The 18,555-nt window shown below is 32.6% G+C and overlaps 3 protein-coding genes across 4 annotated transcripts in view; 1 reads left to right on the plus strand and 2 right to left on the minus strand.

Moving 5' to 3' along the window:
- Positions 1-18,555, minus strand: part of LOC144856303 (sulfate anion transporter 1-like) — a 133,289-nt gene that overhangs the window by 67,078 nt on the left and 47,656 nt on the right. The window lies entirely within an intron of this gene.
- On the plus strand, positions 5-6,691 carry LOC144856168 (uncharacterized). Its single transcript, XM_078714126.1, has 19 exons — positions 5-11; positions 213-452; positions 568-804; positions 1,030-1,275; positions 1,601-1,837; positions 2,276-2,509; positions 2,749-3,000; positions 3,219-3,320; positions 3,554-3,617; positions 3,791-3,899; positions 4,075-4,139; positions 4,471-4,591; positions 4,698-4,807; positions 4,973-5,081; positions 5,266-5,483; positions 5,576-5,642; positions 5,825-5,925; positions 6,199-6,367; positions 6,589-6,691. Exons 1-19 carry the CDS (start codon positions 5-7, stop codon positions 6,673-6,675), a joined length of 2,775 nt encoding a protein of 924 aa, XP_078570252.1. The 3' UTR covers positions 6,676-6,691.
- LOC144855170 (proton myo-inositol cotransporter-like) lies at positions 5,856-18,532 on the minus strand. 2 transcript variants are annotated; one of them, XM_078712987.1, is made up of 11 exons: positions 18,021-18,532; positions 17,478-17,637; positions 16,637-16,848; positions 15,797-15,908; positions 14,118-14,281; positions 11,618-11,720; positions 11,034-11,242; positions 10,579-10,731; positions 10,084-10,284; positions 9,427-9,499; positions 5,856-8,709 (listed from the first exon to the last, which is right to left on the minus strand). In XM_078712987.1, exons 1-10 carry the CDS (start codon positions 18,433-18,435, stop codon positions 9,435-9,437), a joined length of 1,794 nt encoding a protein of 597 aa, XP_078569113.1. In that variant the 5' UTR covers positions 18,436-18,532; the 3' UTR covers positions 5,856-8,709; positions 9,427-9,434. The 2 variants fall into 2 exon arrangements, with proteins under 2 accessions (XP_078569113.1, XP_078569112.1); XM_078712986.1 differs by lacking the exon at positions 9,427-9,499 and having other exon boundaries at positions 5,906-8,709.

The following is an 18,555-nucleotide window of genomic DNA, read 5'->3' on the forward strand; positions in this document are numbered from 1 at the left end:
GTAAATGGAAAGTTGTTACATAGCATGCATCATATTGTACTACATATTCAGCTGCAGATTTTTAGCGATTTTTTACTAATAAATTCTTTTTATATACCTTCAATGATCTTACAGCCTTTTCTTATGTTTAAGTTTTTTTAATTACTATTATTTGGTCTTACTGTAAACATTGCAATGTATAAATCTTTTATTTATCTTATCTTAATTAATAGACAAAGAACCACCTTCGTGTCCATCACCTGGTAGTGGGAATTTCACTACCAATATTGGAAGAAGCTATGCTACGATTGATATCTCAACTACATTTTACGCAATCGATAATGCAGGAGAGGTTTTTAGTAATGTTACGGTTGGTTTACAGATTTATCCAATTGGGAAAAGTATTGAAACTTTCTCTGCAAGTGACTCAAGCGGTAACAATGTGACGTGTACAGTTGAAATAAACGTTCGAGGTGAGTGGTAGCATTTATTTGATGAGTTCTTTTACCTGTTAAACGTTCCTTCAGTCGTTTGGCTGCTAATATGTTGTTAGTAACACTAACAAATAAATAATCTATCTTTGAATAGATGAAGAACCACCGGCTTGTCCACCTTTTATTAGTAATTTCAATAATGATCCCGGAAGTGACATAGCTACGATTTTCTTTCCAACTGTATTTCACCCAACGGATAATTCTGGACAAGTTTTTGGTAATTTTTCAACAATGGTTGGGTTTTATCCAATTGGAAAACGTGAGGAAACTTTAGTTGTAACTGACCCAAGTGGAAACAGTGTGGAGTGTACTGTTGAAATAAACGTCCGAGGTGAGTGATTAAAATAACGGATATCGGATAATAAAAATAGGAGCAAAACATTACGTCGAATGACGATGATAAGACGTACTTCCGATATATCTTTCCAGTGTAGTACGAATATGATATCCTTTAACAGCAACTGCCTCACCAGTAAGAATTGTTCATTATTAATATTATTTGATTGATTTTAATACTTAATGTTAAATTTTGATTAATAAAACTGTACATTAATAGATACAGAGCAGCCTGTATTGAATTGTCCTGGGGACATGTTGACACCCCTTGAAGAGAATGCAACAGTGAATATCCAGTTGCCGATGATAAATGCAAATGACAACACAAACGACACCCTTATCATTCGTCCTCATCCTGAAGATATATTTCCCGTTAATCTTGGAGTTGGAGACTTTTATTTTACCTTCACAGCAAACGACTCGTCAGGAAATGTCGGTAGCTGTGCATTTCAAATTATAATTTTAGGTAACTCAGCCTGTAGACCAATTTATTCGTGTGAATTGAAAGCGTTAACTAAATGCGCATGCGTATATAATTTACATATCCATATTATACTTTCTGTAATAAACGCGATAAATTGCCTCGATTAGCACGACTACATTCGCCTCGTGGAAAACAGGCTTTCTTTAATATCGATTTTGTTGATTGATTGTACGGTTCTGTAAATCATATGTACCAAACACCATAACATGATGCCCTCTACTTTATATTATCTTACAAATGTACGTTCTCTAACCAGGATGTAGTTCTAAAACAATGCAATATACATTTTTATTAATTTGTATTCAAGATATAACACCGCCTGAACTTGACTGTCCATCTATCTATACTGTTTATACCAATCCTGGAAGTGACAAGGGCACAGTTGATCTATCGAATTTAATAAAAGCAATGGATAATTCTGGAGAAGTGGAAATTCACCAAACTCTCCGAGCAAATTATTCAATTGGAAGAAGGGTGGAAACTTACACAGCAAGTGATCCGAGTGGAAACAACATGGAGTGTACAGTTGAAATTTACGTTCTAGGTAAGTGATTATAGAAATGAACTAAACGTTTATTACATAATTTAATGTTGACGATTAATATAATAATGATGAACATCCAACAGAAAAAACCCAGAGAATGTACAGTGTTGAGGTGAAAGTTTAAATAAAGAAGTTAATTCAAATTAAATGCAACTTCGCTAAAATAATTGCATACTTTTGTTGTCGGTTGATTTCGGGTTATTGTCGGTTGATTTCGGTTTGTTGTAGTGTATAAAGTCTTGATCCAATCTTCTATAGTATTTCCTGATCTGTTATATTCCAGAGTCGGGCTGTGGGAACGAATGCTTGCATATTCATGAGTTTTAATTATGTTGCGAGGATTAAACATATTAAGCTAATCAAACTAATCACGTCAATAAAAATGTCACAAACCTTTTCTTTTTAACTGCGGCTTCTTTCTTCTACTATTATTATTAGATACGGAACCACCTGTACTTTACTGTCCACCTGGAGGTAATTTCACTACCGATCCTGGAAGCGATGTTGCTACGGTTAATTTTACAACTACATTATACGCAACTGATAATTCCGGACACGTTTTTGGTAATTTTACTACTGGATTGTATCCAATTGGAAAAAGTGTGAAAAACTTCTTTGCAATTGACCCGAGTGGAAACAGTGTGAAGTGTAAAGTTGAAATAGATGTCAAAGGTCAGTGAATAATTGTCAAAATATATTTCAACATAATTAGCATGAAAATGATGTAATGTCATCTATGAGAGTTAGCACACATGATAATGATGATTATAAACTACAATATTGGGTCTTAGGGGATGATTACGTCATCGTTTTAAGAATGGAAATCTGAAATAACAATATTATTATTATTGGAAAGAGTAACGCAGGTGGGAATATATAAGTCATATTACAGTATGTTTATAATATAACAGATACAGAAGACCCTGTGATAAATTGTCCATCTACCAAAATGACGATTTATCCAAATACCGATTCTTTACTGGCATCTCTAAACTACTCAGAAATACTAACAGCAAGGGACAACTCGATGGAAATAATCTTCTCCCCAAATCCAAATGCAACATTTTATGGAGGAATTGGTATTGGAGAAAAGGTGTACAACTTCACAGTAGCTGATTTATCGGGAAACATAGATTTCTGTGAATTTCGGTTAGCGGTTCCAAGTAAGATAAACCATTATGCACGCGAGCGATGTTCTAAACGCGCCCAGTTCTCGGTACTGTATCTAAAAGTATTATTGCATAGTTTTTTTATTATTGATATCTAAATTAAAATATTATCGTGTCAATTTTCATTTTATTATTAGTGAAGATGATGCCAGTAAACATAGTACCTTATTACATAAAACAACACATATGCTAACATTTTTTTTTAATTACAGCCTATTTTACATTAGAGGAAAAACGCAGCATAACAAGCCCTGTATCAACTGAACCAGATAGTATCATATTTTGGGCCTCGACCGAAAACGCTGTAAAAAAAGGTATGTGTTTAAAATGAAAAAAGTTTTATGTCAAGCATAAATGAAATCGTCTCAAAAATACTTTGCTTACCTTGCCAATGACACCACATAAAACAACAAACAAAACCGCACGTGTACAAAATAGGATTGATGACAGTACATTTTTAGTACGCGCACGTCAATTCAATAGTAACACAATGTAGAGACGCTTACAGTTTTAAGATGGGACTTATAAAGATTATTTTATTTTTTAGATGGACCATTCGTTGTTAATGCAAGTTTAACTGAACTTTCGGCTTACACATTATTTGAAACTGTGTAAGTAAATTCAAGAAGTATAAAAAACTTATACAATAATAAATATTACAGCTAGCTATTCATATTCTTCATCCATGGCAGGTTTAAATAATAGAACCTTTTAATGAAAACATGGTACATCAACCTTGGATTCGACAATTTACTAGAAATATTTCAATCTAATTTTTTTTCAGCGATGAAGAGTTTTTAGAAACTGCAACAGACGTAGTTACTCTTGACATTTTTGATAGAAAGTTTACAAAAATAAGTTTAAATTGTCGGATTCATTTTCCTATATTAAAGGTAAGTTTAAGAAGCGATTACATGCATAAGATTTTTAAACAATTCAATAATGTGCTTTATTATTTCGAAATGATTGATACTAGGCCTATCGACGTTAACTGACGAAGAAGTGTATCACAAAAATCATATGTTCCCAAAAATAATTTTCGGTATTCATTTTTAATCCAACAAAAAGGAAATTGCGTTGAATGGAAATTTAATGCCAGTTTGCCACTTTACAAATGATGATCACCCTCCGTCGTAAGTATCAATTTCAGATAAAATACCACGCACACATTGAACGCTCACAACCTAGCTACGACCCTGTACGTTCTCCTCCTTCGCCTTGTTTCTAGAAACAACATATCATTCTGAAGATGGAGCTGTTTCATGTCAAGCGACAGTCAGATCACTGTGGTTGCCGTTTGTTGCTTTTGTTTCTGGCTTTCCAACATCACTTACTACTGAAGTATCCTTTTTCCAACATAAAAAGTAATTCAAGATTGTGAAGGACTTATAGCAAACCCTTGATAATTACCAATAAACTTATTTACTAAAAAGATTTACCTTGTAATGTTTCATGTTATTAAAGCGAGTGTTTATGGGCAACTGATGGATGTGTAACAATCTACGAAGAAGACTATTACGTAACTGGTGTGACGTGTAGATGTAATCATCTGACGTCATTTGTCATACTCATGAAACCAAAACCAGTTAGTTCTTCTTTTTATACTTCTCTATCATTCGGTTTTTGTAGCAGCTGATATATTTTAGGCTATATTTCAATTGGTTACTTATAGTTGGATATTTTCTGTTCAGTTTAAAGAGGAATCAACGGATCATCGACACATGTCTACACTCACAAAATGTGGATTGGTAACTTCCACTTTTTTTCTCATCACCACACTTGTCATTATTTGCTGTTTCAGGTAAAGTTACAAATACGAAATCATGTAAATAAGTTCATGGTTGCTCCTATAATGATCTACTATGGTACAAACATATCTCAAAATTGTAAAATTTTGACAATAAAATAGACTTGTATCTTGTATCTAATGCACTGGACCGATGGAACCAATATTTTGTAATTTCAGAGAATTAAGAAGTTCGGATAGATTCAGAATGCTGCGCCATTTGGTGATTTCGTTACTCTGTGTAAACACTCTGTTTTTGCTACTTGAGTCAGATGCTAATAAATCTCTGGTAAATATATCGTAATAATGTTACTTTTCAAATATCACTGACTTAACAGTTGAAATAGTTCCTTTGAAAACTTGTTTAAATAGTTTGTAAGAAGGTTGGTTGTAATAACATAATATTATGTTATTACAACCAACCTTCTTACAAATATATTATATCTTCTTCTCGTTCTTTTCCCATCAAACAGATAGCATGTAGTCTGCTGGCGGGATCCTTACACTACAGTCTGTTAACGAGTGTTTCATGGATGGTTATCATATCAACCGATTTATATATCAAGATCAAGCATCCATTTCTGAACCATGAACGACGATTCTCGTACGTCCGGTTCATCGGTTGGATTATTCCCGCCGTTATCGTCGGGATAACTGCTGGATCAACACGAGACAATTATGCATCTGACAAGTAAGTAAACAATTATTAGATATTAACCAATCAGATGAAAGCTTCACATGACGTTTCTTAATAATTATATTCGTGTGATTTTCTACTTTTAGATGTTGGCTGTCTACAGACTCTGGTGCCATATGGGCATTTATTGCTCCGGTTTGCCTGGCTGTTTTTGTAAGAACATTTATTCCATTTACAAGTTATGCATGATAACGTTCAATAACACGAGATACACGCGTGAGAAGATTGTGTGAGAGAGTTGAGTTAGAAATGATATACAATTATTTAAATTCAACAGACTTTGAATTAAAATTTTACAGTTTGGCGTTTTTTAATACAATTACTTTATTTTACAGATTGTACTTGTACAGCTATTGGTAATTAGCTACGTAGCTTATAAGAAATCTCAACTACCAAACCAATCTGGAGAAGATGCCCAGCACCTCAAAAGAATCAGGTTAAGTCCAAACCATATACATTGGGTTGGTCTGCAATAAAATATACATCTATAGCTATTTGGTTTTAACAATATGACAAGGAGTAGAATTATTTTTTTTCCTATGTTTACAACAGAAATTATGAATAATTCATTAGCATAATTATGACATAATACAGGACATTATAGGGGCGTCAATGCACCGTGGTACTAAATAAGGACTTATAATTACTTGCGTTCAGTTTCCAATTTCAATGTAGACTAAATTACATTTTTTTAAATGTTATTTTGTAGAACTCTATTTAGCGGCCTATTGCTCCTTACACCAACCGTTGGACTTTGGTGGATATTCGGTGTCATAGTCATCTTCTCTGATTCGGTCGGCCTGGAATACATCTTTGTGACAATGAATTCCTTTCAGGGACTATTCATCTGGTGCACTCAGTGTGTTCTCAGCAAAGAGGTGATATTTGTTTACTATTGATTATTGATAATTCTTTATTTTCATTCTCAAGTTCTTCTTAAAAAGAAGAGAAAAAAAGAATACATGTATATAAATACGGTAGCATATTAAAGAAAACGAATGTAAAAGGGGAATCTCAGAAGCAGAGCTTATAAATGTAGAATGTTACAAAACAAGTATATATTTGAAAATGCACTCAATTTTACGTTTTTTTTCGGTAGGTGCGAAATGTTGTAAGGAAATCATTCAACAACCGAGTAAAGCAGAGCGAACATACAGTAAACACCGTGATAGCTACGACAAACTAACAATCGAGTAAAACTAATCACATTACGCGGATAACTCGCGTGTATTTTTCGAGTATTTATTTAGTCTACTTTTGCTGTCTTTTTGCATTCATTTCTTCTCACTTGTCGCACGAATGTCATTGAAGCTCGAGTACCGTAATGTAAAGTATATTTTGAAGAATCAACCGTGGTTTATTGTTTCCAATCTTAAACAAATAATAATTAAAGTCATTCGGTGGTACAATATATATAAACAGATAGAACTCAATGTACAGTAAGTTTAGTTATTATATTAAATACGTATAAAGGACAAAAACGCAAGCAAGTAATTTGACCCAATCACGACACGTTGGATCATCCGAACTGTCGCTTGTGATTGGTCAACTCACTTGCATTGCGCCCACGTCATAGCGTTGCGTCCATGTGGGAACCAATATATATATATATTGTATTATATACTAATTCTTGCTCAGAAAGAATTATTTACACTAGTAAATATATAGTTAATAGTATCTAGTTATCTGCAGCAAAGCTATTATTACATATTTATATATGCTGTGCGCAGTTGGAAATTATGTAAACGTAATTTTAAAGTCTGTGTATTCATATATTTCTTCTCAGTATAATTTCAAATAAACATTTTCTATATACTGTAACATAAAATAAATGTTTTTAATTCTAATATTAGACGATAAAAATAATGTGATTTTATTTATACAATAATGCACATTATACCTAATTTACAATGAATTAAAATATAGCCTCTATATTAAATATTGTTTATGCAGAATGTATACAGTTTTACAGCAAAAATATTAATGTTGATTTAGCTTAAAATTGAACTGTAGGCCTACTGTGTGATTTTTTGTTTTCTGTAATTCTGAGGGAGGATAGTCGGATTAATAGGAGCATAATAACAAAGCATCAGGCAATCATTTTCAGTTAAATGTAATACTACCAACTACTAGGTAATGTAACATTATTTGGACGAAACCTACAATATAAAAATAACCTCTTAAAAATATCCAGGATATGAAAGACTGATACTACAATGACCTATGACATTGACCTATGACCTTCTAAAACAGTATCATTTTAGATAATATCTACTCTTTGTAAATAAATAAATGGTTGATTGATATGAAATGAATGAATTGATATGCACTTGTAGTAGTATAGTAGTAGTAATATTTTATGCACAGAAAAAAAAAATATGATCATACCATAATGTTATAATTGCATTAAACACACATAAGTAATTACCTGATTATTTTTCGGATAAAATAAATAAAAACACCTGTCCAAAACTTTGGCCCAAAACAAGGTTAGATTTTTGTTTGTATTAAAACATGTTAAAAGATTTAATTTATTAAAACACTATTGATGTACTATTGCAAAACAAACGGGTAGAATGATTTATTTTTAGTTGGCGTGAAGTGCTACTGATAGTGTAAAAGTCTGGTGGGATGAAAGGTAAATATGGTGGGTAGTAAATACATAGAAATTATATATAACAAATATACACAGACATTAATATAAATCATAATAAAGTTATGTACAGATATACTAGGTATACAATATATTTGATATCCTTGGATATGCATTGAAGACCCCTGGATTGTTTTTGACATCCCTTGATATGCCTTGAAGATCCCAACATTTTCTGACATCCCTGGATATGCTTTGAAGATCCCTGGATTGTTTTTGACATCCCTGGATATGCCTTGAAGACCCAGAGATTTTCTGACATCCCTGGATATGCCTTGAAGACCTCTGGATATGCCTTGAAGACCCCTGGATTTTCCTGACATCACTGGATATTCCTTGAAGACCCTTGGATTTTTTCTGACATCCCTGGTTATGACTTGAAGACCCCTGGATTTTTTTTGACATCCCTGGATATACTTTTATCACAACTGAATACATTGTTGACACAATGCAAACAAAAGTACTGATGAACAGAATACTAGTAATATGATTAACTGCTGACAGGATATCTTGTATCAACCTCATCGTCATCCTCCTCGTCCTCTTGAAGTAAATGTTGCCGAACCTCTGAAAATATACGTTTAAACAAGTTTATTAAATCATCTTCAAAAAGCTACTTAAAATGGAGTTGTTACAATTATTATTAGACTGGTAATTCACTGTATAATCAAAGTGAATGAAGATTTGATTATATATTTGGACACACACGCTTGAATCTCAATATCATTCATTCATTCATTCTCTTCCGAGGATTCTATATCAAAAGGTAGCTGGACCAATTAAAGCCTGGTGACCAACTGTAATCAATCCACAGCAAACATGTTTTATTATGACAGCCAGTGTGCTACTATAATAATAATAATAAATGAAAACTTGTATAGCGCCGGTGTCCCCCACCCATGTGGAGCACATGGCACTTTGTGCATTAGATACACTGTTTCTTATTTTATTTGCAATCAGCAGGTTGGCAGATTATTCTAGATCTATAGTCTGTAGCATGCAACTGGTAGTCAAACCACATTTTGGTTTCACATGATGGTTATTAACTAAAACAGTTTGGGGGAATCTACTAAAAAAAACAAAACCAACCATAAAAGTTAAACCAATCTTAACAATTCACCACAGCGTAAAATAAATAACATTTCTAAGGATAAAGGAATTATTGGTATACTGAACAGCAAACCTCTAAAAGTATTTGTGACAAATAAAAGTGCATGCCATAAATAAAAACACTAATAAGTTTAGGAACCAACCATGCATGTCTAAAAACTTGAACACTATTACCTAGCTTGTCAGTGTAAAGTACCATAGTAACTGCTATAAGGCTGGTGTCGCAGAACACTAACCCTACCATCATCTTTTATCAAGCAAATGAGTGCAAAAGCGAAATAAGGTCAAAGGTTAGCACGTTTTAGATATCTTCTTTCATGCATACAGGTCATAAGTCTTTTATTTTTAAAAGGTTTAATAATGATAGAGTGCTAATATTACTTTATGCTAATATTTCTATTATTGTTTGTATTGACATTTCCAACAGTAAGAGTGCAATCAGGATTTGAACCCCCACCCTTGACTATGTAAGCAAGCATTTTAGCAAACAAACTACAGTGCCACCGTGAAATGAAGAATATCATACTTCTTAAATAAATTTTGATAAAACATCCAAAATCTTGATGTTTTTACAAAATAATCATTTAATAAAAAAGGATATTAAAAATTGATTATTAAAAACAATTTAGTACAATAAAAGCATAGAAAATTACAAGTAAGCAAAATGCTATCAATAGAAGAATTCAAAATATATATAAAAAACTAAAAATATGATAAATGATATCAACAAAGTAAATTATACTTAATGTATCTTGATATTAATTTGATATTCAGATGACGCAACAGGGCACTAACCAGCTCATCAATTAAACTAATTACTTTACGACGTACCATCGGATCCATCAGCATCCCGACGTGGCGCTACTCTTACGTAACGTACATCAGGCGTTTCATCATCTGATGCGCATAGTATACACGGCCGATCAAATAGTCGTTGGATGTCCTCAAGACGCTTCCCTTTGGTCTCTGGCAGTAACGTCACCATAAACAACAGGCCTAACGTTGAAAGTCCAGCGTATAAGAAAAATGTACCTGTAATGGAGAAATAATACATACTTTCTTATTTATTACCTTTATTTTTATTGCCATCATGACGTATTTACATTACGGCAAATAGGACTAGCTTTAAGATTATCTACATAAATAACATTTCGAAGGCATTTCATGGGAAAACACACTGCGTCATCATACTGTATTTGAACACAAATGCATAATAATTCCTTAGATGGTACTGATGTGGCCACATGCTCTATTTTAGTCATATCATCAAATCGAAGAAGACGGTTTGAATAAAATAAAATATTGAATAAATGATAATGTACAAACCTTGCCTGGTGATTGCTTGAGTAAGACTTAGGAAGGTCATTGATATAACAAGATTAAACGTCCAATTAGTGAAGGTTGATAACGAGTTGCACGTACTGCGAGCCCATTGTGGGTAGATCTCAGAGTTAATGGTCCAAGGCATTGGTCCCATTCCTAACGGAATAAAAGAAAAGAGATATCCACCATTATTATCAATCAATATTATTCTCTTATACGCATCCAACAACAAGTAACTCACCATTTACAGGATGGATAAATTATTTTAAAAATTGTAGTGCTTATAAACTAAGTCTCATAAGTCGTGAGTTAAAACCCTGGGACTAGGTCAGGATTAAACCCTAGACCTTGGGATTGGAAGGCAATCATGTTAACCACCAAGCAATAGCTCCACTACTATTTTACGAATAATAACAATGATATTAATCAAATGATGTTAATGATTACTACGACTGTACCTGGAGCAAAGAACATTAAATAGAGAACCATTCCAACGACAGCAAGGAATGCATAGGGTGAGGGGCAGTAATCAAATGCCCAATCAGCATCACAGGAAACGATGTTCTGATCTTGAACGCCCTCTACACACGCTCCATCAGATATCGTGCCGTTGAAATCTTCATAACAGAATCCACAATGTTGGTTTAGGATACATCCGTCACATGTGCTGAAAGTGATTAGACTTAGACAGTTAATTGAAAATGTTCTTGTCCTTCAGATAGAAAATTAGGTAGTCATGTGTATGTAATTGTAAAATTGAAAAATGAAGTCAGAATTTTGGTGACAGTGAAAGACAATTTAATAAATAATATAAATAGATTTTCAATTACATTACTTAGTTTCTAGACTGTTGATCGACCATTGCATTGTGATTGGTCAATTACTTGTAGTCTGTTTTACGTCCTTGCATTGAATTCAAGTGCAAAGCAATCTAAAGCTCTGTCTAGTTTGATTAGTGTAGACAGAGCTCTAAGGAATAACCTTTCAATCCGTGTATGGGTGAGTAGGTGTGTAGGAGTTTTATGACAACATTTCTACTTACCTATAACTGCAGATTGTGCTGTTTGTGTAAACATCAACTGTCGGTGAATCCATTGAAGACAAATAAAAACTTACTCCAAGAAATATGTGTGAAAAAACAACACCTAAAAATACAGAAAATAAATATAAACAGTCTGTGTTGTACACAAGGTACACTGTCACAAAGACGTGCTCTACATTGCTAAACTTCGGCAGCTGAGAACCCCAGCAACCGAGAAACATGCTTGTCCCCACATTTGGCCACTAAAAACAAAAATCACATTGTTGGAAATAATTGCTCTGTATCGAAAAAAATGTATTTCATTTCATTGAATGTATGAAAATATCTGAAAAATTAAAACAAAAAACTTGTAATTATAAACGACAGCAAGATTGTGTAAACAGACGGCCACTTGATGCGTGGTGGTCCCGAAGAAATATTGATTGAGAACCTGACAAGGTTCTTGAGGAGAAAGCTCAGATAAGTCAACAGTAAACAGACCAGGCAATGTTTATACAGATGCACGCTACGTGTTCAATATTAATTAGTAATCCTCTGGTGAATTTGCTAAATTAAGCTGTATGTAGATTGTAAAGAAAGTTCAAGTCAATTTGATAGACGATCAAAAGTTAAACTAATGTAGGCAAGTCGATTTTAGTATAACAGTACAGTCAACCTAGCAAAAATCTAAATGTTATTATTAACTATGTACAGTAAGCTAAATTTACAAAAAGAAGACTTTACGAAACAAGACCCAATACACTGTACAACCCCATAACATCATTCCAAAGTACTAATACAACCTTGCGTTTAAGAATGGTATACTTATACCAAAATATAGCTATGTATTGTTGATAAATCATGTTATGTTGAGATAAATCATTTCATTTTTTATTATTGTTAGTTTTAAACTACTGAATTACTTTTTATATAGTGCTCAAATGAGGAAATAATAATTTGATGGTAAGCCAGGCTGACTGTTTTTGATTGATTTATTCTGATTAAAATAAACTCTCTAAGATGAACTGTATTATTATACAATTAAGTTATAACTAAGTAGACGTAAGTAACCTCCAAATCCAGACGTAAGTAACCTCCAAATCCAATTTCACCGTTTCACTCTATTTTCTCATTAACTCGTCAATAAAGATTTATAGACAATTGCAAATTATCCAATCACGTTTCAGCTGTAAAGATTTGATGTAATTATATTTTAAAGACTATATATGTGTAACGAATGTAAAAATATATTGGATTTGCTCGCCAATAAATTATCTGCATATAATGTAACAGCTGCTCCTACAGTAGTCTATAATTTTAATTTCTTTTAACTATTGATTGAATTGTTATTGTAAGTATAAGATCAGAATATGGTTAGCACTGTATAATGTATAAGAAATCCCAATGCAAACTAGATTTAGTGATCCAGTGCAACATGAGTGTATGTTTAAAATATGTGTATGGAAATTGGATGTATGCTAATTCTAACATGAATTATCTGTTTATAATTCTGAACCTAATTTATTAACTCAATATATGTATGCCATATACAGGATACAGTATACTGTAGAAAATACAGTAAAGGATAAAGCAATATTTCAGACACCCTAAATGTTTTTCACAAGAATACAGTCATAGAAAAAAATTCTTTAGGTGATGATTCTATCCCTCATTAACTATATACAGAAATTATCATAAAAGCCCTTTTAAAACTAATATTTGGTCCAAATTATTTCTGATTGCGAATTATATAGTGAATAAAAAAGAAATAAAATGTTGTATTTGTAGCTTTTATGTGTAATCTAATATTTATAGTAAAATAACCAAATAATGTGTGGGCTGTATTCAAAATCTGAATCTCATAATTACAAAGTTGTGAAATTATACATTACATTTCTCAAGGGAATATAGTATATGTGATTTTAGATGAAATTTGATAATAAGAGGTGCGACTATACTTAAGGTTGCCTATAAAGGCAGCACTAAACCAAAGTACTAACCACTAAATCATGACAAAGTATTGCGTTGTAATGAGTAATAATACAAAGGTTTGATTCTGGAAAAGCAGTGTATGCATATGAATTGGCATTTAAATAGTGAATACCATTCATCTATTATACACACTACATATACAATAATTAAAGTGGCATATATTAAACACTAATTACTATTGAACGCAATGTTATATAATGCAGGATAATGTGCAGAAAAAAATGCAAAAAAAAAAAAAATCACAAAATGACAAAGTAGCTGATTCCTGGTACTGTTATGTGTATCTATTATTTGTCCAGTACCACCATATGCAAACTCTATAAAACAGTATCATATTTATATCACATGTGATGCCTGTATCATAACCTACTGTAAACCTTAACACAATGCAAGCAGGAGTTATATTACAGGATTTGTCTATAACATTGAACAGGAGGTACAGTACATTGGTTGGCCAGAGAGAGCGAGAGATGGATAAAGTGAATGTTAGTATCCTCTTGTAAGAAGAATAAAATTGACCTGACCTCACCTGCCATACTTATGATACTCAGTTTTCTCCGTCCAAGTCGATCAACAAGAAGCAAGCCGACCAAGGTGAAGAGAAAATTGACAGAAGAGACGGCGGCAGCTAACCAGATGACCACAGAGTTATCTTTGATGCCTGCCATATGTATTATTGTTGCGCTGTAGTACCTGCATTACAAATTAAAGATAAAGTTAAAATTGTCCTTTACGTACGTATAGCTATTTCATCATGTTTGTAGTATACAATATGATGGTTATCTATAGGCTATTACCTTACCAGATAACTGAAATAATAGACCAAACATCAATCGATCATTCAATATAATAAGATTGCATCACCACTTTAGGTACTTATTGTTGCTATACAGTTTCTTGATATTCTAAATATTTTATATTTTGGAACAGAAATAAGTGTTGAAGATTCGCAAATAAAATTTTAGAATATAGAGATGAATATGAAAAAGAGCAAAAACAGGGTAAAATAAAAAAAAAGAATAATAATAATAGATAGATATATATAGTGCAAATCAACGATGTCTCTATGCGCTTGACAATAGAGAGAAAGAGTGGAAAACAAAAGGAAGAGAACAAAACGACAAAAACACCAAGCTAGCACGCAAACCCGAGTATGGGGAAACACCATTACAGTTGACTGGGGATCAGTGTGTAAGTGCCCCAGTTAGCATCGGTTAAGTCTTGATCTTTTTTTTCTATAACGTATGGTAATATTTCACAACAATTATAAGAAACAGAACAAAGGAGAAAAGAAAATTAAGGAAAGTCTGAAGTAATTGAAGATTGTGTGCACAAGTGTAGAAATCCAATTTCCCTTGCAATGTGAGTGTGTACTTAATAACCATCATCAAGATCAGAATTTAATCCTTTTAACAAGACATTGCGATGCTGGTTATTGACTTAGCGGCTTCATCGACTTCAAGATGAGTAAACCAATTATAAGCATTTAATAATTACCTTAATTAAAGGCAACTTCTGAAGTAATTAAATATTACGTTTAAAATCACTCATACACTGATAATGTGTTTTATTATAGAAATAGATTGCATAATGGAGCATGAAGAAAAATGCCTCAGTGATAATGTATTGTACTTTGAAAGAACCCTTCACACCAAATATACTGTACGCACACAAAAAACTATAACTAACTACCGTACTACAGACAAACAGTACTGTAGGCCTACTATAAGAATTTAATATGCAACATGTACAATAAAGCTTTATGGAAGAAGATACATCATTCTATGTTTAAAATTGTTATTTCAATACAGAAAAAAATAAACCAATAATAACCCAGAAATAAGAGAATTATATACCTTTACCAATTCTGGGAGTGGGAGGGTCTTTATAACAAAATATCATAAAGTTATTAAAATATTAAAAGTACTAGATATTGATGAATGGTGAGATAAAGTGAACAATGAAATAGATAAGTGAATGAATGATGGGTTGGGAAGAGAGGTTGATGAACAAATAAATGAATGAGATAATTAAACAACAGTATAAAGATGTTGTAAGGGTGGGTGCTGGTAACAATTTGGCAGGGTGCAAGGCTTTTAAACTGCTGTACTGTAGTAGAACATTCCTCTCTACCATGTATATGGATGGATGGATAAAGAGGAGGATAAAGTGATTCATAAATGTTGGTTGACAGACAGACAAACTTACATGACTGTATTTATACCGGCTAGCTGTTGAAACATCTGTAATCCACAGCCTACAATTAATGCTTGTCTCACTCGTGAATCTTTAAATATATTGCTTAAAATGTTTGAATTTCCTGAAAAAAGATTCAAAACAATAATGAAGTAGTTGTATAAATGCATTGAATTAGATTTGCCATTTTTTATGTACAAACTCAAATGAGACATATAAGATACAGTATACAATCAACAGTAACATTAGTCGTCCAAATTGAGATGATTTAATCAAAAGTCGAAAATATTATCCTCTTTGACGGGAAAAGCAACCTCATAACCAGCATGCTTCTATTCATATCAGAAACATTAAGATAGCACAAGATCTTGGTTGTGGCAACATAATCCTTCATATCAAGTGGAAATGATATTTAAATTAGCAAAGATGACATATCATTTGCAACATATAATATCTGAAACATATGGAACATTATATAGTGTGTAACCTATACAAAGCTATTCTTGTAACACACTCCTCTGCTATATTCAATTCAATTATTCTTTAGTAAATTCCATTGAAAAAAAATTATCTTTGTCTACAAAATGTATATTAGTACTTTCCTTGGAATGTTTTTGTACCCTTTTAATGTTTTTTTATGGTTTAATATTTAATACACTTTTAAGCCTTGTCTACAGTATCAACCTTTATGTGACAAAAAATGTGATTTGCCCATATATCGACATGATGATGTCATATCACTACCATATTTGGGCACATCACACTTTTTTTGTCAAATTAGTTTGATAGTGTAGACAGAGCTTTGTGATACTGAAAGTTATAGATATATAACAGAACTAAATAATCTCTTACCCAGATGCTCAGCCTTTCGTATCTCCTCCACACTTGTGCGTATACTTTCAAACTCTTCACCATAATTATTTTCTCCGCCATAAATTTTTCCTAAGACTTTCTTGGCTTCCTGATACTGGCCTTTAATTACGAGCCAGCGAGGACTCTCATTGAGAAACATGAGGCCTACCAGCTGTAATAGAGCAGGTACAGCAGCCAGTCCCAGCATATATCTATTAGAGAATAATTAGAATGTTCTTACATATCATAGATACACTGTACTCAAATAAAACAGATTAATACACAACATGAGACCTTCATTAACGTAACACTATCGTCAAAATTGAGCAATATTGTCTAAAATTACATAGAAAATATCATACAGTATCGGGTACAGTATTAATTAAATCAAACTTATTATATCCAACAATGTGAAGATAAATTAAAGAAGATTTGACATTTCCACAATAAAGAATAATTATTAGAATGCTGTGAAATTATAATGATGTTTTGGATAAAGTATACATACTCAAATAGAACAGAACAGTATAATATAAAGCTCTGTCTACACATCAAACTTTATGTGACAAAAAAATGTGATGTGCCCATATATATGCCATACAATATTTGGGCACATCACACTTTTTTGTCAAACTACTGTAGTTCGATAGTCTAGACAGAGCTTAAGACAAAACATGAGACATACTGTACAATATGAAACACTAGTCATCTAAATTGAGTAAGTCTAAAATTACATATAATATTATATAGGTATCAAATTTATAGCAATTTTAATTTACAATTTTATCCTGTACAGAAAAGGAAATATGTACATGAAAAATAAAGGCATTTTCAGTCATACCTCCAACCATTTTCAGTATCGTTAGAGAATAGTCCATCAACGACACTGGCAACTAACTGGCCACCGGTAATGAACAAATTGTTGACCGTAACAAGTCGCCCTCTAACATGACTCGGAGATGCTTCTGCTATGTACATTGGGACAGTCATTGATGCAAAACCTTCATAAAAAATTTGTTTTTTTTTAAATAATTGTTAATATTGATTAGCAAGTGATATTATGTTTTCCTTTTTTAACCCAAAATATGTGGCAAACTGGTGATTGAATTGATTGTATTACATAAAAATGTACTAATAAAATGAAAATATACTATTTAAAATCCCATACGTACTTGTAATGTTAGTGCATTATAACTTCTCTAACATCCAAACCTCTATTTTATTAATCAATATTATAAATTCCCCAATTTCAGTTTCATATTTATATATTGAAATACACCAAATAAATATTAAAATAAGGAAATGAAATTATATCTCATTATCTTATCAGTAATAATAATCCTAATTATTATATAAATATGGTGAAAACTTTAAAAGTACATACCTATTCCAACCCCAACAACAATTCTACCAATCAGAAGAACTTGTTTATTCATTGTGGGTGCAAAGGCAAGCACTAGTGAACCGCAAGCAAAGACTAAACTTGATGCTATAATAACCGGTCTTCTACCAAAACGATCATTCAATACTCCACCAATAAGTGCTGATATGGCTGCTGCTCCAATGGTAACACTAACTATAAGTTCTTGCCATACAATATCAAGTTTAAAGTCATCCTTGAGGAGTATCATTGCACCCGACACTACCCCAGTGTCGTACCCGAACAAGAAGCCACCAATCCCCGCAACAGACGCGAGTATCGCCACGTACAGCCTACTGTACGGTGGCCTAATTTTAATTGGCCTAGCATTTGAGTTAACTAACCGTTCTCGGCTGCTAAATCGCCCTAAATCTGCCATACCGTTATACACATATGTAGCCAACAATTTAAACAAAATTAGGTGTCATTTAACTACAAAAAGAGGTTTAACATGATGACTTTCCCAATCCACCACGTACGTAGCTCCGAACACAATGGA

This window comes from Antedon bifida, chromosome 11, assembly GCF_963402885.1.
Source record: "Antedon bifida chromosome 11, ecAntBifi1.1, whole genome shotgun sequence".
In the NCBI taxonomy this organism is placed as follows: Eukaryota; Metazoa; Echinodermata; class Crinoidea; order Comatulida; family Antedonidae; genus Antedon; species Antedon bifida.